Here is a 23,841-nt window from a genome sequence, read left to right as displayed (position 1 = left end):
GAAAGAATTCCCTCCACAATGGGAATTTGCCTCACAAGGTGATTTTATGGATGGAATTAACATTATTATGGATGGAATAAACATTATTATGGATGGAATTAACATTATATAACATTATGTAAGGAATGGGAGTATCTGAATATATTATTGAGATAAATGAATGACAAAAAGAAAGAGAATAGAAAAATTGCTCCACCCCCTCACTTTGAGCTTGTGAATTCCCTGCCCCCTATGCTGGTTTGGCATCTCCGGAGGTCTTTGTTCAAGCGTGACCCACATTGCCGTCCTTGATGGGTCGCAACCCAACTGTGATCTCCCCCAGCTGCCTGCCCCTGTTTCATGGTAGAGAGCAAGACATTGCTGTCACAGGGACAGTCTGTCTCGTCTTGTGCCTTTGCATCTCTTGAGTAGTTTTTCTTAAAAGTGCACAAGGCTTCCGTCTTACCCACCCCCCATGCCCCACCCTGCCCACTGTACTGCTCATTGAACACTGCCCCTGTTGCGACTCCTCTGCTGTTATGGTCCAGTTTGGTACGATGATCCCGACCAGCACTTGACCAGTATCACCCAAGCACTAACGCACACTTCTATTAATGGAACACAGCAACAGATATCATTAATGCGCCATCCTCTTCTCCCGCTCTCTCTGTCATTCTACACTGCCAAGCTCTTCCATCTCCCCTTGTCACTGGGGTGTGAATAAAGGCTAGTCACTGAATAGGAAGAGCCCAGTAATTGAGCACAAGTGTTACTCTTGTTATTCCTCGCTGTCTCTGGCTGAACAGAATGCAAAGCTCCTCCTCAGGCCACTGAACCCTAAATCAACGTTCCCTCTAATTTCCAAGAGACTGTGTGTGTAATAATATGTTTTGTGCTGAGATATGTGTGCCATGACGATGAAGAAGTTAAACAATGTAAAATTATATAAATTTTAAGACTGTGAAAAGAAACATTAAAGAAAGAACATGAAGGTTAAGAACATGAAACATGAACATGAGAGAATATGGAGCCCTACTTATCACCAGAGTCTGCCTGTGGACATAAACAAAGCAGAATGGAAATCCTACTGGTGTTCCACTACCAGCCACATTTTACGATGAAAATACACAAAACTTTACTATCAAGTTAATGACAAACTATATGAATAGCATATATTATAAATAAACAATAAAGAACAGGAATTTATTATTTGGTAGATTTTTACACAGAGTTAAGACATAATATGAAACAGCTGAACACCAGTTGATTCTGTGCCTGTATTTGTGACTGGAATGGATTTTAAATACAAAACTGTCCATGTAAAGTATTGAATAAAGCAGCAGTAATTGTCACAGACATGCACAAATATGCTGTACATATTGTAGATCTCATGTATTTCTCATGTCTCTACACATCTATCTACATATATCCTGTGTAATAAACAGACATTAATAAAATAAGTATAAAGTCAATAGTAACTGAATAAATAAAACAATCTCCCAGAAGCTTTTCTTGTCACAGTCCTACATATTTGACAGAATGAATCTCAAGAGGAGTAAGTTCAGTTGTGTGTGTGTGTGTGTGTGTGTGTGTGTGTGTGTTTGAAGATGCCTTCTTAGATGTCTGTGTTTGATGCCAGTTTTTCACACAGCCACTCTCAGAAATTAATTTGCTTTTCGATGTGTTTCTCATTTGTCTTTCAACCCCTTGAAAGACACATGGCAAAAAAATTAAACATGACAAGTGCACATGTTTCAAACTGACATTATCACCCATGTAATCTTTTCTTTTCACCAGGGTATGACTTTTTGTCTTTAATGTTCAAGAAAAGGCAGAACTGTCATAAATGTGAGTTGGGAAGCGGTCATGGAAAAACTTATATTGAATATTCTTCAAAAAAATAAGAAAGGTCAAAGTACCCACTCTGAAAATAAGACAGTGGTCTACACACGCCCCATACAGACATGACAATCTAATTTCTGCTCCAACTGGAGCCAGGCACAGGTCAATAACTGCTGTGCTTTCATGAGTACTGCAGGGAGCACAGCAACTCACCCATGTCTTTGTGTAGAGAAAAAAGGAACTGTCCATCATTTTGATGCTTTGGCCTGGACTAAAATCCAAACTGGTACATCAAAGTAGGTCAAACCAAATGGAAATCACATGTCTTTGATAGCCATTGCTGCAGTCGTGGTGATTTTCTGTCACATATCATATCCAGCTGTGCTATGATAGACTTCGAAATGTCTTTCGGTCTTTCCTGCAGACATATCGGTTCCATTGAGAAGTTCAAATTAAAGGCCTTTGTCTCTAAATTCCCTAAGCTCCTTGGCTTCCTCAAACCTAGTGTTTTCTTATAAATATAATTCTTGCATCCATCAGATCAAACATCACTTTTATGGTTAGCTGCTTATTTCAGAGCAAGAAGACTTGCTTTATTGTTTTCATGTCATAATGGAGAAACATGCTTCCACTAGCAGCTCAACATTCTGCTAAATCAAAGTTACAATTAGCGTTATAAAAAATAAGGAAAATTAAGTTTTTTGTGAAAATAACTCTTTTACATTCACACTTTATGTAACAATGGAATGGGAAGAATATTGTTTAGAAAAAATATTTTGCAGTCTATTCAGTCTAGTTTACACACTGTGAAATAAAAAAGTATTGGCTGAGAGTCAGCCTCCAACCACAAAAACACCATTGGAAAATAACGAGTCAATACCCGCACCAAGTGCAGTTTGTATTGATTTCTCTCTGCTCACAAGTACCTCTGGTACTTCATCAACCATCAACAAAACACTTATTGATACTTCACATTTTCTGAGCTGCAGGCAGAATCCAATAGAGATAGCATGTCTGCTGCAGAGGGGGTGAAACTCCCATGTACAGCATTATTTCCAGATGAAGCTTCTGGGCTCGAGAGAGGGACACAGCATCAGTGGCCAAAGTCTAATCGTAGAAGACCTCATCTTCAGACAAGGAGCTACTGTCAGCATGGCGGATAGAGCCATCCAGACGCGAGGTCCTCTGATCTTGTGGTTGGAGCTCTGCATCCGGTTGCCAGCAGGCATTGGGGGACTGTGAATGAGCTGGTACTGGGGGAAACATGGGGCCACTGTCGCTGCTGTAGCAGTGCTGGGGTGCCCCGACATCCCCAGGACTGAAGAAGTACCGAGAGAGCAGGATCCCATCAGAATCTGGGCAACAGGGACATCAGACAAATATTTGCCTTGTGAAACCTTTGACATGTGCTTTATGAGGGCAATAACAAAAAGATGAAAAAAATATGAGCAGAAGCCTAAAAATGAGGAAGACAGCCACAGACAAATCACAGACCTCTAATTTGCTGGAATTCTCTTGTCAACTCTTTTATACATCACTTCACTTATCGTCTAGCGCTGTATAATAATCTGTCATTCGCAAATTCTTCCATTATACCATGGCATAGGCAAAATTCTGGCAGCTCGATCAAACACCTTTTTATGACTAATTTCTTAATTGGCCCAGCTGGGAACTGGCAGTGGACCTGTCGTGTTGTTGAGAATGGAAGACACACATTCAGTGTGAACACACACACTCAACACAAGGTAGACCCATAATGAATGGAAGCAGTGCGTACTGACAGGTGGAGGGATTTCACTGTCCCCAACTGGTCTCCTTGTGGCTTCTATAGCTGTTTCTCTCAAAATAATATCACTTTGACCTGGTTTTCTTTACTACCTATCCCATTGGCTAGAATATATTGGCTTCATCCCTTGAGCACATTCCTTTCTCTTTGTGCATTCCACTGCCTTTTGATGGACACCTCACATTGGTACCAAAAGGCAACTGCTGAGACTAAAGAGGTGCCATAATTTTCGATTTCAATTTCAGTTTATTTTCACAAAGCACTCTTCTCAGCATAAGAAGTAATCTGACTTTATTATGATTAATTGGAAGCTGTATGGATTACAGTGTTGTGACCGACACCAGCAGTTTTAACTTCAGAACAGTGGTAAGTAACCCAACCACCCTAACGATCTGTTATGTTAAATGTGTACAAATGACCACTTACCATGTGAAATTCCTCATGTGTGGACTTGTACTTGGCCATAAAGTGTTCTCTTGGATTATACGTAAAGATAGATAAATGAGTGGAGCTATGAGAGAGTGTCATAAGTCAATATGATTATGCTATTCTTAACTTCTTTGAACAGTATATGGATTGTTTTAGCACAAAATGGTAATTTAATGAGAAGCAGTCTTTCTTATCTGGCATAAAAGGTGTGTAATGACCAGTTCCATATATTGCTTGATAGAAAAGCATGCCTATGGTGGAAATACAGAATAGTGCTGGTGCAAAAATAAGTGAAGCCTAATTTGCATTGGTTAAACCAAGTACACACACACACACACACACACTGACTGAAACTGCTTATCCTAAGTGGGGTCACGGTGAGCCAGAGTCTAACCCAGCAACACAGGGCACAAGGCTGGAGGGGACACACCCAGGACAGGACACCAGTCCATCACAGGGCACCACAAGCAGGATTTGAACCCCAGACCTACTAGAGAGCAGGCACAGGCCAAACCTGCTGCGCCACTGTGTCCCTCATTTAAGAGACAGATTTTATAAATTGATTTCAATATTTTATACAAGAACAATGACTGTCCTGACAGGATTCACATACTTTCAAACAACACTGTACATACATATATACATAGACAGGTAGATACAGAGACAGGTGGGGTCAAGTTCAGTACCCTGCAAGGGAGCATAACTGCTGTTGGACCCATCTGGAATATCCTGGCAGGACCAAGCGCCCAGGGTTGCCTCAGCCAGCGCAAACTGCTGTGCCACACCTGTGAGAGGAACAGGTGAGCTGTTAAAGCAGATCTGTGAGATCTGTCTTGCTTTAATCTGTGTTCATCATGGGTTCCTACCTGCGGCGAACCGCGCCTCCTTGATTTCATCCGTCAAGTCGGAGTATAGCTGCTGGTCCTCCTGCAGCCCTGCGCCTGCCCCTGCCCAGCTGCCCATTGCACCACCCCACATGGCCGATGAGTAAGTCGCCCCTCCCCCACTGGCCCAACCCTTCCACTCAATGAGGTGAGCAACCCGGCCCTGGGCCATTGCCGTCGGCTTGGTGATGTGCTCCTTTATGGTGGCAACCAGACCTGGTGGGCGCAGGCAGGAGACAGTAGTCAGTGGGGTACCAGAGGGACAGAGTAGCAGGACACCTATGTATCTGTCACACAGGGACACAGAGAGAAGCACTGCCACAGGCAGACAGGTGAACACATAGGTATACTTCAACTAGCTTCAAGGACTATAAAGAAACCATATTTAAAGAAAGCATAAAGAAATGACAGACAAATATTTCCTCGTCTTTATAAACATGTCCTCAATTTCCAGAGCCTAACGGCGAAAGAGCTGGTATTTTACTCATTAGGGGACTGAGTGAAACATTGTACAATACTTACACACCTGACATAAAAATAGGAATTGCACCCACCTACATACACGCTAGGCACAGAAAACTGTGTTTTTCTCTCTCTGCTTTTAGAGAAAAGCAGAGAGAGAAAAACACTAGTTAAAAAAAATTATACCCGTAACTAAAAAGAAACATTGTTAATGGCACACTTTATCTCAGCCTCGGGCAACTTCTGTACTATTGGATGACCAAGGTTACACACCACAGCTTTGTTAATTTCATTATCCATTGTGTCAGTCTTATTTTTCATCATCAAGCAATGTCTTCCTCTCCAAAAGATAGTATGTAACCTATCTAAAAAGACATTTTTAGCTTAAGAACTGCTAAGTGAGAGATAATTGTCTAATTTAAACCAATGTATCTTCGCGTTCCCGTCAGTGTTTGTAAGTCATTACATAGCATACTGATTTGAATCAAAATCATATTTTTTGTCTACTTTAAATATAATTTATAAAAGCCCTGGCATACAGCCCTCCAGTCAACCAATAAATGAATCTGCAATTCATTTTTTGTTAAACATATTCATAGGTCCCCCGGTCAAATTCATAATTATACCATCAGGATTAAAGGGACTGATGGTTCCCAGAAAACCCATAGCGGTTATTAGCTTCCATGATGAGATATTTTGACTGTAGTTTACAGAAGATGCTGGTAAAAACTGAAGACTGGTTGCGGGTGAAGGGTGTAAGGGTGCGAGTGAAAGGCATAAAAGCTCCAAGGAGACAGCTCGAAGGACAGGTTCAGTCTGTACATGCACTGTGTGGCCGACAGTAATCATAAGAAGAGGAAAAAAGATACAAAACTGTAATGCAATGAAGCATGTGTTGCTCTTAGAGTTCATGAATAATAGCAACCACAAAAAGAAAAAATCTTTGGCAGTCTCCCGTACCCAGCAAGGAGGATGTGGCCAGCTCCCCAATGTTATAACTGCTCCTACTCTTGCTGTCTGTAAGGGTCCCATTGGCAGGTCGGTGGCCATCCTGAGCCAACACACACATTGAAACATATGGGATGAGACCCTGAGTTGCTCAGACCTTTATCTTCATTGGACATACCACAGGTACAAAGACCTACGTGTGCAAAGACGTACATACAGGGCTCACACTTAACAAAGGTATACAGGAAAAGATGTACACATTTACTTACAGACACTCCTGCACACACAGACATAAAGATACATGTACATTGTGTCAAAAAGGCAAAGGAAGTGTCAAAAAAGCATAACATACAAGTATACATATGCCCAAATAAGTGCACACATACAGACACACACACTGAAATATTTAAAGATACAAACTTGAATATAAAGGTATATGCACAAACATACACACAAAGTGTACATACAGTTGCAAGAAAAAGTTTGTGAAACCTATCATAATTACCTGAATTTCTCAATTAATTGTTCATAATATGTGGTCTAATCTTCAAACGAACAACAAAAGTAGACAAACAGAACCTTATACTAAAAGCACTCAGATAATTGTACTTTGCCTTGTGAATATTGAAAACATCATTTAAACATTCCAAGTCCAGGCTGGAAAAAGTATGTGAACCTCTAGACTAATGACTTCTCCAGAAGCTAACTGGAGTGAGGCATTCCAATGAATGAAATAAGTGTGAGGCTGTGGCTTGGAGGTGCCCTGCCCTATAAAGAAGTCACAAAAAGTTTGGTTACTGACAGGGTCTCCTCCTCTCAAAAAAGATCTGTTCATGTGAACCACACCCCGATCAAAAGAAAGTTCAGAGGACCTTAGAAAAAGAAAAAGAATTGTAGATATAAATAGCCTTCAACTAGCATCTTCCTCCCTCCCTTGCTCCCTTGTCCACCTCCTTGCTCTGCTTTTCACAGTTTTGACCTTCACCTCGGCTCATCGACCACGACCACAGGATCATCCCTTGGAACAACATTCATGTCTCGATTCTGGATCCACACCTGTCCCAGGCCAAAAGTATTGCTTTGATCCTCGAGCTTCAACATAAGAGATCCTGATCCCTTGTGGTATTCAGCCCCTGTGTGTAACAGTGCTCTTGACATGTTTTTTGTATGATATAACTTCTCAGGAGAGAAACAACAGTACTGAATTTACTTCATTTGTAGACAGTTTGCCTTTCTATGGATTGATGAAGACCCAAGCCCTTAAAAGTGCACCATGTAGCCTTTCTAGTAAGGCTGAAATTCAAGACCACAAGTGGGACAGTTGTCTCTTACAAGATTCATTCAGACACCCCTTATACCCTGCCCTGCTGATTACAGCCAGATGCTTGTGTTTGGGGTGTGGTCAGTGGTGTGACAAGCACAGTATACAGTGCTGAAGGAGGTGAAAGAGAATCCAAGGGTAACAGCAGAGGAATCTCTTGGACTTGTTAAAGTTCATGCGTCCACTGTAAGAAAGAATGGTGTTCATGGAAGGAAACCACTTTTCTCCAAAAAATTGCTGCTACACATCTCAAGATTGCAAAAGATGACCTGAATGATTCCACAACACTTCTAGGACACCAATACCAAAATCTCATTCCATCTGTAAAGCATGGTGGAGGGAACATCATAGTTTGAGGGTGCTATACTGTCTCAGGGCTGAACAGCTTTCCATCATGAAACAAATCAAAACTGTATCAATAAATTTTACAGAATGTCAGGGTAGCGGTCCGTCACTGTCACACAGAGAAGACCGGAGACCCGATTGTGGACCCAATTGTGGGATCATTGTGGGATCAATTGTGGGATCATAAAGATATTCAGCACAAGGCAACACTCTCAGTCATGGAAGAGCGTGATTCAATCCAAGGTGCAAACAGGGTCCGAGGGGAGAATCTGAAGACGTGGTCGATGACGCAAAGTGAGGCTCTGACAGTTAATGCAAGTTGAATGATGCAACAAGAAAATGACACAGGAGGAAATCAGCAACAGAATGGCTTAAAGTGAAGAAAATTCATGTTCTGGAATGGCCAATTCAGGGTCCAGAGCTCAACCCTGTTGAGATGATGTGCCATAGCCTGAGGAGAGCTGTTCCCACAAGGAATCTCAAAAATATCAGTGAACTGAAATACTTTTTTGTAAGGAGGAATAGTCTAAAACCCATCCTGTTGTACAAGTCTAATCAGCAGCTACAGAAAATCCGCATTTGGTGGAGGTTACTGCTGGTAAAGGAGGTTCTAGCAGTTACTAAATTACAAAGGTTCGCATGCTTTTTCCAGCTTGAACTGTGTAAGTTTAAATGATATATTTGTTATTGACAAGGAGTGCAACTGTTTGTGTGTTAGTTTAAGCAGTTTGAGTTTGACTTTTTGCAACTTAGTTGAAGATCAGAACACATTTTATGAGTAATTAATGCAGAAAACCAGGTAAGTGCAAATGGTTCACATTTTCTTGTAACTGTACATATTCATATCGTCATAAAGAGAGTAATACAAAACATATACACTTCTACATCTTCACAAGTGTCCAGAACTGCGCAAATACCCCAGTCATGTAGAGACACCATAACCTTCTCATCATTCTTATTACAAACCTTGACGATGGGCTGGCCCTCAGTGTTGGGCTGCAGTTCTGTCCCAGGGACTGCGGGTGTGCTCTCCAGCTCTGTTAAGGAAGGGGTCATTACATGTATTTGTTGACAGCAAGCGTGGGACAAGCAAAGTAAATTGCTCTGATCCTGTTAGTTTGTGCATTTCTGTGGCAACTGCAGACCAACAAAGCCTCTCAAGGGATGCCCTGGACTCATGTGCTACTCTCCCATCTTCTCTTCAGCCTCAACAGGGGACCCATCTCCCACCACTCTGTGAGTAGCTAATGTGTGAATGTTCAGGAAGCAACCTTGGGGTTCCCATGTGTGCCATGGAGAAGTGATCTTGGGGTTGCACTCAGCCATTGCTCTCCACAAAGCAGCACAAAGCTGACCCCTCAGCCCTGGACACCACAGAGCACCCATTACCCACTTCAACTAATGGTCTCACTCACACTCACACACATGCACACTCACACACAATGTCTACAACCTCTTGCCCTGAGCGGGGTCGCAGCAAACCAGAGCCTAACCCAGCAACAGAGGGTCCGAGACTAGAGGGGTAGCAGACACAGGGGACACCAGTCCAATGCAAGGCACCCCAAACATGACTCAAACCCCAGACCCACCACAGAGCAGGACCCGGCCAAACCCGCTGCACCACCGCACCCACCATCATTTCTAATTCTCTAATGTAAGCACTGTACCTTAAAGACCACAATGTTCCCTCAAGCAATGTTCTCCGCATTTACATTTGCATTTATTTATCAGTGTACCACACATAGCTGCACTGAGCAGCGCAACTCCCATCTCCATTTATCATCTGAGAGCAGTCATTCAGCACATGGGCAACAAAGCAACATGGAATACACAGAAAACACATGAAACACGGAAAACACATGGGCAACAAAGTAAACACGGAATAAACACTTGCTTGAATGCTGAAGAAAATTGCAGAACTCAGTGAATTCCTTTAATTGTATACCAAAACTTAATAATGCTTAGCACAAGGAAATACGGGAGAAGTACGTCCTACTTCCTACCACACTGACCATATCAAGGAGCCACAACCATTAATAATAATTTCTTTGGCACATGCAGTACAGCACAGCCCAGCAGGGGAGGAACAGGAGCAAAAATTACCACAAATGTCCTTCCATTGTATAACATTTACATTTACACACACACACATTTTCTGAACCACTTGTCCCATACGGGGTCGTGGGGAACCGGAGCCTACCCGGCAACACAGGGCGTAAGGCCGGAGGGGGAGGGGACACACCCAGGACGGGACGCCAGTCCATCGCAAGGCATCCCAAGCGGGACTCAAACCCCAGACCCACCAGAGAGCAGGACTGCGGTTCAACCCACTGCGCCACCGTGCCCCCCCTGTAGCGTCCGGACGGGAGTCCGACACGGACGCGCGTTGCTATTACGTCCAAACACAGACGAAATATATAATGACTTCACGTGCAGTGTGAGGTTAGACGTGTACGGTGAATATTGTAAGACACTCGGTGGAAGTGAAACAAGAAACACGAGACCAGGAAACACACACGGTGTTGGAACTACGGTGAACAGTGAAACGCTAATCTGTGAGTCTGACCGCAACCCTGAGACGTGACGAAATACCGGACAGGAACGATGGACCAGGACTGAAGAACAAGAGGCAGGAACTGACGGGACGGGCACTCGGGACTGGAACATGCACACCTAGAAAACAAACTGAGGGAACAAGAGACTACCAATCGCCAACGAAGCACAAGAGAACTGCTGATTAAGAATCCGCGACTAGTTCTGCTCCGCTGGCTCCTTTTATACCTCCATGTCCTACGAGACTGTGAGGTGATAGGTGAGCGTTAGCTAGCGGCACTGAGTGGCGCCGCCTCTGACCAGGAGGGGCAGTGACCCCGTGGGATGTGACAGTACCCCCCCCTCCAGGGGCGGCTCCAGCCGCAGAACGCCGGCGGGTAGGCGGTCGCCCCCGCCGTCGCGGAGCAGGCCGATCTGGATGACACTCATGGAAGTCCTCAATAAGAGCTGGGTCCAAGATGTCCCGTGCTGGTACCCAAGACTGCTCCTCCGGCCCATAGCCCTCCCAGTCGACCAGATAGTACAGCGTACCCCGTCTCCGTTTGGAGTCCAAGAGGGCCCTGACGGAGTAGGCAGGAGAACCATCCACATCCAACGGTGGAGGTGGAGCAACTGCTGGGCTCTGCAGGGCGGAAACACAATGGGGCTTGAGGCGTGAAACATGAAACGTGGGACAGATACGATAATGCGAGGGCAACTGAAGACGGTAAGAAACCGGGTTGATCCTCTTCAGGATCTTGAAGGGGCCGATGAAACGGGGGGCAAGCTTCCTCGAGGGCAAATGCAGTTTGAGATCCTGGGTGGACAACCATACTCTCTGCCCTGGCTGGTACAATACAGTCCTACGCCTTTTGTCGGCCTTCTCCTTTTGGTGGGATACCACCTCCTGGAGACGGACATGTGCGGATTCCCACACCGACTCACTCCTCTTGTACCAGTCGTCCACAGCTGGCAACCCACTGGTCTCCATCGTCCACGGGAACAGCGGAGGCTGGTAACCGAGCACACACTGGAAAGGAGTTAAGTTTGTGGACGAATGGACCAGGGAGTTCTGGGCGTACTCTGCCCAGGGGAGGTATCTGCTCCAATCCGCTTGATTCTGAGCACAATAACTCCGCAGGTAACGTCCAACCTCCTGGTTGAGGCGTTCCACTTGCCCATTAGACTGTGGATGATACCCAGAGGAGAGGCTGACTGAGACTCCTAAGCGGGCAAAGAAGGCCTTCCAGACTCTTGAGGTGAACTGGGGTCCCCTGTCCGAGACGACATCCTCTGGCAGGCCATACAGCCGGAAGACATGTTGGAACAGCAGTTCCGCGGTCTCCAGGGCTGTAGGTAGACCTTTCAGAGGAATCAGTCGACAGGCCTTGGAAAAGCGATCTATGACGACCAATATGGTGGTGTTTCCATCAGAACACGGAAGATCAGTAAGGAAGTCCACCGCTATATGGGACCATGGACGGTTGGGAATCGGGAGTGGCTCTAAAAGCCCTGCTGGCAGCTGCCGTGGGACCTTGGCCTGGGCACATGTGGTGCAGGCAAGGACGAAGTCTCGTACGTCCTGTTTCATGGATGGCCACCAGAAGCGTTCAGCGAGAAGCTTCAAGGTTCGGTTGACCCCTGGGTGTCCTGTACTTGGACCATCATGGGCCCAGTGTAGGAGCTCGGACCGAACAGTGGACGGGACGTATTCTTTGTCTTGGGGCTGCTCGTTGGGACCGGGTTCTTGACGTTGGGCTGCTTGGATATCGTCCAATAAAGCCCAACGGATAGGAGCCACAAACTGCGTCGGGGACAAGATGGTGTCTGGTGGGGAGAGCTGAGGCGATACCTCGAACAAACGGGACAGGGCATCGGCCTTGCCGTTCTTGGAGCCAGGACGATAGGTCACCGTGAAACGGAACCTGGTGAAGAACATGGCCCACCGCGCCTGTCTGGAATTGAGCCTCTTTGCCTTCTGCAGATACTCCAGGTTCCGGTGATCAGTTAACACTAAGAATGGGTGCGTAGCCCCCTCTAACCAATGTCTCCACTCTTCTAAGGCCATCTTTATGGCTAAGAGCTCCCTGTTTCCTACATCATAATTCTGTTCAGTAGGCGACATCTTGTGTGAGAAATACGCACATGGATAGAGCTTCAGGGGACTTCCCTGGCGCTGTGAGAGCACTGCCCCTACCCCGGCCTCAGAAGCATCAACCTCCACAATAAAGGGCAGTTTGGGATCAGGGTGCTTCAGGATTGGGGCAGAAGTAAAACGCTGCTTTAGGTCTTCAAAGGCCTGACTCGCCTCAGGAGTCCAGGTCAGGCGCCTAGGGGCTCCTTTTAACAGCGCAGTCAACGGGGCTGCAACGGAACTGAAGTTCCTTATGAAGCGCCTATAGAAATTCGCAAAACCTAGGAACCGTTGCAGGTCCTTTACTGTCTTTGGCTGAGGCCATGACAGAACTGCCGAGACCTTCTGTGGATCCATCGTGACCCCGTTGGGTGTTAGGATGTACCCCAGGAAATCCACAGAGTGCACATGGAACTGGCACTTCTCCCCTTTCACGTACAGCTTATGTGCTGCCAGCTTTTGCAACACCTCCCTGACATGTCCAATATGCTCCTCACGGGACCGAGAAAAGATCAGGATATCATCCAAATACACTAATACTGAGCGATTAATTAGCTCTCTGAGTACTTCATTAACAAAAGCCTGGAATACGGAAGGTGCATTCGCCAGGCCAAAAGGCATGACCAGGTACTCATAATGGCCGAGGGCGGTGCTAAAGGCGGTCTTCCACTCATCCCCTTCCCTAACGCGAATCAGGTTATATGCACTCCTAAGGTCCAGTTTAGTAAAGATGGTAGCACCGGAAACCTGTTCGAGGGCCGACGTGATAAGAGGCAAGGGGTGCGGGTACTTCACAGTAATGGCATTTAGCCCCCGATAATCAATACAGGGGCGCAAACCCCCGTCCTTTTTCTCAACAAAGAAAAAGCCAGCGGAAGCTGGAGAGGTAGACGGCCGGATGAATCCGGCTTCTAGTGCCTCCGTTATATAAGCCTCCATTGCCTGATGTTCAGGTTGAGAAAGAGGGTATACCCGCCCCCTAGGGGGTGTAGTGCCCGAAAAAAGATCTATAGCACAATCCCAAGGTCTATGAGGAGGCAGTTCTGCAGCCTTGTGTTTGCTAAACACCGCCACTAGATCTGCATACTCCCTTGGAAGCTGCAGGGGAAGATCTGCATTAGGGCTCTCTATGGATGTGGAGTTACAAGACGTCTCCAGGTGTTTGGGACACTGCTGTCCCCAAGACAGCAGTTTCCCCTCACTCCAAGAGATAATAGGGTCATGGGTGCATAACCATGGATATCCCAAAATAATGGGGTTATCAGGGGACTTAATCAGATAGAACCATATCTGTTCCTTATGGAGTGGCCCTACCTGCATAGTAACGGGCTCTGTGCGCTGTTCTACACGCCCCGACCCGATTGGAGCGCCATCAATAGCTTTAATAGCCAGGGGTTTTGGGCATCGGGCACAGGGCAAGCCCCAGGACGCGGCCATATCATGATCCATGAAATTCCCTGCAGCGCCGCTGTCTACCATAGCTTCCGTCTGCTGCTGCTGGAAACCCCAGGATACTGTAACTGGTAATGTCAACAGGGGGGTATGGAGAGATACATCACTCACCAGTAAGTCGGTCCGTTGGGATCCACGGGGTGGCCGCACTGGACAGGAAACCTGAACGTGATCCGCAGCTCCACAGTAAAAGCACAAGCGTTGCAGAAAACGGCGCCTCCTTTCCTCCTCTGTCAAACGCCCGTTACTGAGTCGTATTATTCCCTGTCTGACGCACTGTTCTTCGAGCCCTGCACAGCTGACAAGGTTGCGTGCTTGAGCCGGCTCACTGTCCACAGGGCTGTAGGGCACCTGCTGCCCTGGCGGCGTCGGGGTCCGGCTGGACCTGGAGTTGCTCCGGTAATCCGGCGAGAACTCCTGAGAGAGTGGTCTTGACAATCGGGGGCTGGATGTCTTCTCCACTGGAGACCTGGAACGCACCTGAAAACTCTTGGTGCTGGGGAAGAACTGTCTCTCTGTCTTTCTGTCTGGGCTAGGGGGTGACTCTGGAGAGTAGGGCCCTGGGAACAGAGAGGCTGGACTGGAGATTGAGTATTCTGTGTAATTCTGGTTCTCACCTCTACTACCTTGCAAAGCCTCCGGGAAGGGAACGGACAGCTGCTCAGTAGCGCTGATCCCATTGGTCTGCACAGGGCTCGTGGGCTCCGCGCGAGGACCCGAGGAAGCATAAAGACGATCAAAAAGACATGTCCGCCAATCATCATGCGTTTGCGAACTGGTCGGATCGGCGCCCCGCCCACCGCGACCGAGGAGTCGTGTCAACCGCCCCAACTGATCTGTGAGGCGGCTAGCGGCATTTGCGCAAACCAGGAGCCGTTCTTGGTTCGCCTCTGTCAGATCCGCCAGCTCACGCCATTCCGCTGAAGTCATATTAGCAGGCGGATTCTTCTGTAGCGTCCGGACGGGAGTCCGACACGGACGCGCGTTGCTATTACGTCCAAACACAGACGAAATATATAATGACTTCACGTGCAGTGTGAGGTTAGACGTGTACGGTGAATATTGTAAGACACTCGGTGGAAGTGAAACAAGAAACACGAGACCAGGAAACACACACGGTGTTGGAACTACGGTGAACAGTGAAACGCTAATCTGTGAGTCTGACCGCAACCCTGAGACGTGACGAAATACCGGACAGGAACGATGGACCAGGACTGAAGAACAAGAGGCAGGAACTGACGGGACGGGCACTCGGGACTGGAACATGCACACCTAGAAAACAAACTGAGGGAACAAGAGACTACCAATCGCCAACGAAGCACAAGAGAACTGCTGATTAAGAATCCGCGACTAGTTCTGCTCCGCTGGCTCCTTTTATACCTCCATGTCCTACGAGACTGTGAGGTGATAGGTGAGCGTTAGCTAGCGGCACTGAGTGGCGCCGCCTCTGACCAGGAGGGGCAGTGACCCCGTGGGATGTGACACCCCCATTTACATTTACATTTACATTTACATTTATTCATTTAGCGGACAAATTTTCTCCAAAGTGACGCACATTTCAGAGAATACAATTTGTGCATTACATTAGGACATAGTTGCAGATGTGTGATTCTTAAGGGCAGTTAGTTTACTTTCCACCAGTGAACCAATGTTCATCACACAAGTAGCTGCATAAAACTTTATCAGAATATCCATCATATCCATCCAATATGCATAAATATCTACACCTTACATGAACTTAAGAGATCATGGGTGAAGTTAGTCTGGAAGAGATGAGTATTAAGATCCTTTTTAAATGTGGATGGACAGCAATTCAGCAGTTCTGAGTGAGAGGGACAGGTCGTTCCACCACGTCAGAGCCAGAACCAAGAACCTCCGTGCTTTACCTTTTGTACGTGGGACCACTAGGTGGGTAGACGTGGAAGAGGGTAGCAGTCTGGTTGGGGTATAGTAGATGATCAAGTCTTGTCAAATCAAGTCTATTATAAATCTAATATCACAGCTTAAATACAGTACTAGACTAAAAAAACCAACCACTGTCAGCAATTGCTTGTCCCGAGCAAGGTCGCGGCAAGCTGAAGCCTTACCTGACAACACAGGGTGGAAGGCTGGAGGGGGAGGGGATGCACCCAGGACGGGGCGCCAGTCTGTCACAAGGCACCCCAAACAGGGCTTAAACCCCAGACCCGCCACACAGCAGGCACTAGCCAAACCCACCATGCCACCATGTCCCCCCCCAGACAAAATAATATTTTTAATATATATTATGTTATCTGAAGGGGAGCGCGGTGGCACAGCGGGTTTGGCTGGGTCCCTCTTTCTTGCTGGTCTGGGGTTCGAGTCCCATTCGGGGTGCCTTGTAACCGAATGGCATCCTGTCCTGTGTGTGTCCCCTCCCTCCCCCCAGCCTTGCCCCTTGCGTTGCCAAGTTAGGCTCTGGGTTACCTTGAGACAACCAGTTATAGCCAGTGTGTGTGTGAGCTGATACTTTTCTCCAACTTATAACATTAAGGTGTATACAATGATTAAGCCATTTACACAGCAGGGTAATTTTTACTGTATCAGTTCAAGGTAGGTGTCTTGATGAAGGGTAATACGGGAAGTGGGATTTCATCCTGGGTCCTTCAAGTCCAAGGGGGCACCTCTAACCATTACACCACCTGCTGCCCCATTTCCAGACAGACAATAACAGACAAGTAGACAGACAGGGGAAGACCCTCAGGGACACAGAGAGAGAACATTCACCGACACAGAATTCCTAGGAAAGGGTTAGAACAATCCAATCTAACAGATATTCAGATAACATTACCCTGAAGAAGAGGTCCAGACAGATGGTCATTCAAACACAGGCAGACACTGTTCGTACTGACAGACAGGTAGAGAGATGATAAAGCAGGTACAGAAACAGACAGACATACACTTACAGACAGAGAACACTGGACTTGTATAGCTATGTAAGTGGACAAACACACAAGGGGTAAAGACAATGACAGTTAACATTTATAGACATGAGGTCGCCCTCAGACAGGTAAAGAGGAATAGAGACAGACAGGCAGCTGAACACCAGAGACAGACTGAGAAGTACAGCTGTGATCACACATAAACAGAGAAGGTACAGAAAGCCTGAGACAGGCAGGAAAGAGAGACTGATAAATACTCACTCGGATGTAGAGAGAGGCAGAGGGACAGGTGGACGCTCACTGACAAACACAGAGAAAGCAGAACATCACAGACAAGCAGAAAGAAAGGACGAGAATCAGAGGAAGGTGGAACACCGTAGAATAACTTGCGCAGTGAAACAGACATACAGGAGTTGTGTAAAAGGTTGGGATTATAGTTGAATTCAAGGGTTATGGGTTAGGTTTAATGATAGGAATAAGGGTAAAGATAGGGATAAGACTTACAGTTAGGGTTTTGGATTATGAGTAGGGATAGGGGTTACAGTTAGGGTTAAGGGGTACGGATAGGGATAGGGGTTACGGTTAAGGTTTAAGATATGAAGGAGGATTGGGATTGGTGTTAGGGTTAGTGTTTGTGTTAGTGTTTTATCACGGTTAAAGATAGGGATAAGGCTCACCATTAGGGTTAGGGAGTACGGATAGGGATAGGGGCTACAGTTAGGGTTAGGGAGTACGGATCGGGATGGGGTTGGAGTTAGGGTTAGGGTTAAGGTTAAAGATAGGGATAAGGATTAAGATTAGTGTTAGTGTTAATGTTAGTGTTAGTGTTTTTATCAGGGTTAAAGATAGGGGTAAGGGTTACACTTGGGGTTAGGGTTAGGGTTAAAGATAGGGATGAGGATTCGGATTAGTGTTAGGGTTATTATTAGGGTGAGGGACAGGGATTGGGTTTTGGGTTATCACTGGATTTAGAGGTATGGTTTGGGTTGTTATTAGGGTTAGGGTTAGGGTTAAAGTTAGAGAGAGGGGAACACAGCTATACAGCAGAAAAGACAAGAGTATGGTAGACAGAAACAGAAAAACATAATAGCCAAAGTAGAATGTCTACTCACAAGCAGACAAACAATAAGAAAAACATGTAAACAAAGAAGGAAGAAGATGGGTAGACATTCACAGAAATTAATCCTGACAAGTAGAGAAACAAGCAAACGGAAACAGGCTGGCAGATAAACGTGTACTAAACGAGAAGGACAGAGACAGAAAGGACAAGATCCAGGTGGACATGCACTGTCCCACTTCCCCAGCCTCCCCACCATAATATCCACACATAATAATTTGGTGCCATTCAGGCAGACAGCCCTTCACCTCAAAGCGTACGCTGACCTACAGCAATCTCCTGCTTCTCGCCTTTTTTGTCCCCCTGAGACTGACTGATAATGTGAGCCTGGCGCTGAACAGAATTTAATAGACGCAGCTGTAACGGGAGATATAAATCACTTTCTCTGTGATCTGTCATACTTGCAAGCTGCTTTGGGCAAAAAATATATATAACTACTAGCCAGAGAAATAACTAATATTAAAGAGAAGGACAAAAAGGACACTGTTCTGACAATGACGAACCCTTCTGATTGCTCCCTGAAGATAGCAACAGCAAACACCTGGGTGCCTTATGTGTTTCTATTCAGTGTGTGATGCCCACTGTGTGTCTGTCTGTGTGTGTGAGAGTCACAGAGTTGTTATTACACTTGCATCGCAGAGGCGGAAAGCCAAGTTCTTTGCCAGGGTGCTACCTGGGAGCTGTTGAAACGGAAGCGGCACTTCGGGCGAGGATCACTCAAGAGCCCATTGGCATGTAAATGAGATGCTGCCTATTTGTTCCCAGGGATGGAAACACAAAAGAGGCACAAGGTGCATTTTGTGGGAAATCAGCTGTTTCACTGGAACACATGGCCTTTCCTTTGTCACATGCACTTGTACCCTGAAAGCAATGTGTGCTTAGATATTCACTTATCTGCTAACATTTACGTTTATTCATTTAGCTGACACTTTTTTCCAAAGCAACTTACAATGTTAAGCTACTTATAATTATTTTCCCATTTAAACAGCTTGGTAATTTTAGTGGAGCAATTTAGGGTAAGTACCTTGCTCAAGGGTACTACAGCTGGAGATCAAACGTGTAACCTTCGGATCAAAAGGAAGTGATTCTAACCGCTACACTACCAGCTGTTCGCTCATGATGCCCCCTAACCACGAACCCCTAACCTCTAACCCTCACCACTAACCCTAACCAATAACTTTTAACCCCTAACTCTTTGAGGAGGCCAGTCAGCTGCAAGTGTTTATCTACCACTCACTCGGTATGACCGCCTGAGCCACAAGAGTCATGTGCTCAACTTTACCAAAACAGACCAGAACTCTGCTAACATGAGTTAAACACACACACACACACACACACACACACACAAAACAGACACACAGACATGCTAATGCATTGACATGAGTGGAGGGAGGCACTGACCTTTCTGACCTTTGCAGAGACAGGCGCCCATGGTGACCAGTCGGCAACTTCAAGGTTGGTTATCTGTTCACCATGCTGTCCTAAAATGGGCTGGCAAGAGCAGAGCGAGCGCACAATCGAGACAGAGTGAGAGAGAGCAAGGGAGGGATGGACTGTAGCGATAAGGTGCGTTCAAGGAGAAAGGTGCATCAAAGCGCCTGAATGACCGTAGACGGGCAAAGTCTGCGCGGAGACCCTGCCTTTCGCTCCTGCCACTTAGCAAGTGTGTTTGTGCGTGAGGCACAGAGAGACGGGTATGGAAAGAGAGAGAAAAGGGAGCACGAGAGAGAGCAGAGATAAAGAACACACATTTGCTGACGTCTCCAAGTCCCGCCCCTTTGACACCCCCCCGCACACACTCCCTTCCGCTGCCTTTCCCATCCTTTGAGCTACACACCCTTTGTGTGCCTCGACAGTGGGATTCCCTTTCCTTGATCAACACACACTCACACAAAAGTGTATCATGTGCATCACAGCCCAGTGGTTCGTGGAGCACCCGGGGGGGAACACAGAGAAAAAGCAGGCTGAGCAGATGCAGGTTGTCATGGAGAGTGACACACTCTGTCACGGTGTCTGCAGCTCATCCTCCTCCTGTGGTGTGGGATGCTGCTCCACCGGTAAAGGCCACCTATACCTGGCTGACAGTTCTGGCAGCTTTGCATTTTCACACACCTGACCCCGTGGCTCAACTCATGTACCGACGATGGTACCTACAGGACTCTGTGCACTGGCATAGTTTGCCAGTGTATGTATTTCCAGTACTTTTGTCAATCACTCATTGATGCACCAGTATCATTACAACAGAAGGATTTCCTGACGCAGCTTCACTGACGTACAGTAGCGTCACTGCGCCAGGAAGCCCAACAGACCCCCCTTGAGTTAACCAGTGGAGCTGTTTTTGTCACCATGTCTATCTCGCTTTGCCTCTGTCTCATGGGATTATTGGGTACACATTATAACAAAACACACAAAAGGAGTGGATATAAAGTAATAATCGCACCGCTCTCCACCCACCCCAGAGAAAATTCATATTACAGCTTAATTACTTCCTGAACTGCAGAGCAAAGAGAAGAAGAGGAGCTCAACATCACCCTCTGCTGGTTTGAAGAGTCACTGCAGGCAACAGGTGAGCAAAGGGGCCTTTGGTGCCGATATGCCACTCTCGACAGCAAAGGAAACTCCACTGTGACTCGCATCACTGATGCCATTCTCTGCACCCGCCCCACCGTTACACCATGCATCAGAAAACCCCCACCTTCAATGCCTGCTGCTGAGAAGGGCAGACCACGGCGATATATCACCCACTGAGTGACAAATTTTGTTTGTCAGGAGCAATTACGGTCCATTTGTCTCGAACCCATCTGGGTGTTAGCCTGGTGGAGAGCAGGCTGAGCCGCAGGGGCCCTCTCAGTGGACACTGTTTCCTGTGACTCACTAGCACCCCTAGTGCATGCCTGGTAGATCGCAGCATGCTTCCGTGAAAGAGTCCCTTTAAATTTACATTTATATTTATTCATTTAGCAGACGCTTTTCTCCAAAGCGACGTACATCTCATAGAAAATACAATGTGTGCATTAGATTAGCAGAAAGAGACACTTAGGTGCAGTTGTATGATTCTAAAGTAGATAGTTTGTTACTATCCATCACATGAACCAATGTTCATCACACAAGTAGCTGCATAAAAATTTATCAGAATATCGGCGATTCCTGATTAACTTCCTACTACTACTACTACTACTTCCAATAATAATAATGATAATAATAATAATAATAATAATAATAATAATAATAATAATAATAATAATACCCTTCCTGGATCTGGGCTTTGGCAGGGAGGGAGAGCTTGCATGATCAAGGGATCTCTAGAGCTATGTCGTCTGGAGCAGTATGCTCCTAGTAGGGTCTCCCAAGGCGAACAGGTCTGGAGTGAAGATCCAGACTAACACGATCCAAAAAACCCCTATGGAAAATTGGAACAAAAGAACATTTACCCTGCCCAGAATAGCGTCACCGGGACCTACCCCTGGAGCCAGGCCTGGGGGTAGTGTTCCTAGGCGAGTGCCTGGTGGCCAGGCAGCTCATGTAACCCGGCCAGGCTCAGCCCAAAAAGGCATTGTGGGCCCACCACCTGCAAGGTCCAACATGGAGGTTGGGTGCAATGTGTACCAGGCAGCGAGGTGGCGCATGGCGTCGCGGCCCCTCGTGACAGAAACTGGCTCTTGGTACGTGAAATGTTACCTCACTGAGGGGGAAGGAGCCGGAATTGGTGTGGGAGGTTGAGAAATACCAACTAGATATAGTTGCGCTCACCTCCACTCACAGATGTTGGCTCTGGAACCAAACTCCTCGATAGGGGGTGTTTCCTCTCCTACTCAGGAGTCGCAAGAGGTGATAGGCACCGGGCGAGTATGGGGATACTCACAAGCCCCCAGCTGGCTGCCATACAGTTGGAGGTTGCCCGATCTGAACCCAAATGGTGAAATGTCATTGGACTTCTGTGCTAGCCATGGTTTGTCCATAACAAACACCATGTTCGAACACAAGGATGCTCATAAGTGTACTTGGTACCAGAGCACCTTGGGCCAAAGGTCAATGATCGACTTTGTAGTCATTTCATCTGACTTGAGGCCACATGTTCTGGGTACTTGGGTGAAAAGAGGTGCTAAGCTGTCAACCGATCACCATCTGGTGGTGAGTTGGATCAGATGGACAGACCCAGTAGGCCCAGATGGTTAACGAGGGTGTGCTGGGAATGATTGATTTTAACTCGCACTTCTGGGAGAGCTTCTCCCGTGTCCCGGAGGAGGTAGGGGAAATGGAGTCTGAATGGACCCTGTTTAAAACCTCCATTGTGGAAGCAGCCGGGCACAGCTGTGGCCAAAAGCTTGTTGGTGCCAGTCACAGCGACAACCCAAAAACCCGCTGGTGGACACCGGTGGTGAGGGAAGTCGTCAAGCTGAAGAAGGAGGCCTTCAGGGCCTGGTTGGCTCTGGGGACTCCTGACTCAGCAGACAGGTACTGGCAGGCAAAAAAGGCAGCAGCGGCTGTGGTTGCAGAAACAAAATCCAGGGCATGGGAGGAGTTCGGAGAGGCTATGGAAAACGACTATCGGACGGCTTTAAAGAGGTTCTGGAGAATGATCCGGCAGCTCAGAAGGGGATTCGGAGGAGTTTCGCCCAGGCTATGCTCAGCAATGGTGGAGAAATTCTGATCTCTGATGAGGACATTGGAAGGTGGAAGGAACACTTTGAAGAACTCTTAAACCCAAGTGATATGCCTCCTTTATAGGAGTCAGGGCCTGAGTCTTCTCGACTGTCAGAGTCCATTTCGCTGGTGGAAGTCACTGAGGTAGTTGGTAAGCTCCACAGTGGCAAAGCTCCAGGGGTGGATGAGATCCACCCGGAACTGCTTAAGGCCCTGGATGTTGTAGGGCTGTTATGGTTGAGACGCCTCTGCAGTGTTGCATGGACCTCAGGGACAGTGCCTTTGGATTGGCAAACGGGGGTGGTGGTCCCTATCTTTAAGAAAGGGGACCGGAGAGTGTGTGACACCTATCAGGGTATCACACTTCTCAGCCTCCCTGGGAAAGTCTATGCCGGGGTGCTGGAGAGCAGGGTCTGGCTGATAGTTGAACCTCAGACTGAAGAGGAATAATGCAGATTCCGCCCTAGCCGTGGAACAGTGGACCAGCTTTTTACCCTCTCACAGATAATTGAAGGGGCAGGGGAGTTCGCTAATCCAGTCTACATGTGTTTTGTGGACTTGGAGAAGGCCTATGACTGTGTTCCTCGGGAAATTCTGTGGGAGGTGCTCAGAGAGTATGGGGTACCAGGGCCACTACTGTGGGCCATTCGGTCTCTGTACATACAGAGCGAAAGCTGTGTCCGCATACTTGGCATTAAGTCAAGCCTGTTCAATGTGGGTGTTGGACTCCGCCAAGGTTGTGCCTTGTCTCCACTCCTGTTTGTGGTTTTAATGGACAGGATATCAAGGTGCAGTTGAGGCCAGGAGGGCATTCTGTGTGGGAGTTGGAAGGTGATGTCTCTGCCTTTTGGAGATGATGTTGTCCTTTTGGCACCATCACATGGTTGCCTCCAACATGCACTGGAATGGTTTGCAGCCGAGCGTGAAGCGATTGGGATGAGGATCAGCACCTCAAAGTCTGAGTCCATGGTTCTCTCACAGAAAAGGATGGCATGCCCCCTCTAGGTAGGGGAAAGAATTTGCCCCAGGTGGAGGAGTTTAAGTATCTTCTTCACGAGTGAGGGTC

The 23,841-nt window shown here is 47.0% G+C and overlaps 1 protein-coding gene across 2 annotated transcripts; it reads right to left on the bottom strand.

The window, feature by feature from the left end:
- Positions 1-2,605: 2,605 nt before the first annotated feature.
- On the bottom strand, positions 2,606-19,852 carry fam131c (family with sequence similarity 131 member C). 2 transcript variants are annotated; one of them, XM_018741936.2, is made up of 6 exons: positions 19,533-19,852; positions 8,963-9,033; positions 6,343-6,433; positions 4,903-5,136; positions 4,723-4,821; positions 2,606-3,176 (listed from the first exon to the last, which is right to left on the bottom strand). In XM_018741936.2, the coding sequence occupies exons 1-6, from the start codon at positions 19,561-19,563 to the stop codon at positions 2,929-2,931; spliced, it is 774 nt and encodes a 257-aa protein (XP_018597452.2). In that variant the 5' UTR covers positions 19,564-19,852; the 3' UTR covers positions 2,606-2,928. The 2 variants fall into 2 exon arrangements, with proteins under 2 accessions (XP_018597452.2, XP_018597453.2); XM_018741937.2 differs by having other exon boundaries at positions 19,542-19,852.
- Positions 19,853-23,841: the final 3,989 nt, after the last annotated feature.

The sequence above is a fragment of the Scleropages formosus genome, chromosome 25 (genome assembly GCF_900964775.1).
Source record: "Scleropages formosus chromosome 25, fSclFor1.1, whole genome shotgun sequence".
In the NCBI taxonomy this organism is placed as follows: Eukaryota; Metazoa; Chordata; class Actinopteri; order Osteoglossiformes; family Osteoglossidae; genus Scleropages; species Scleropages formosus.
Note: the sequence above shows the minus strand (reverse complement) of the source record. Positions and strands in the feature narration are given on the sequence as shown.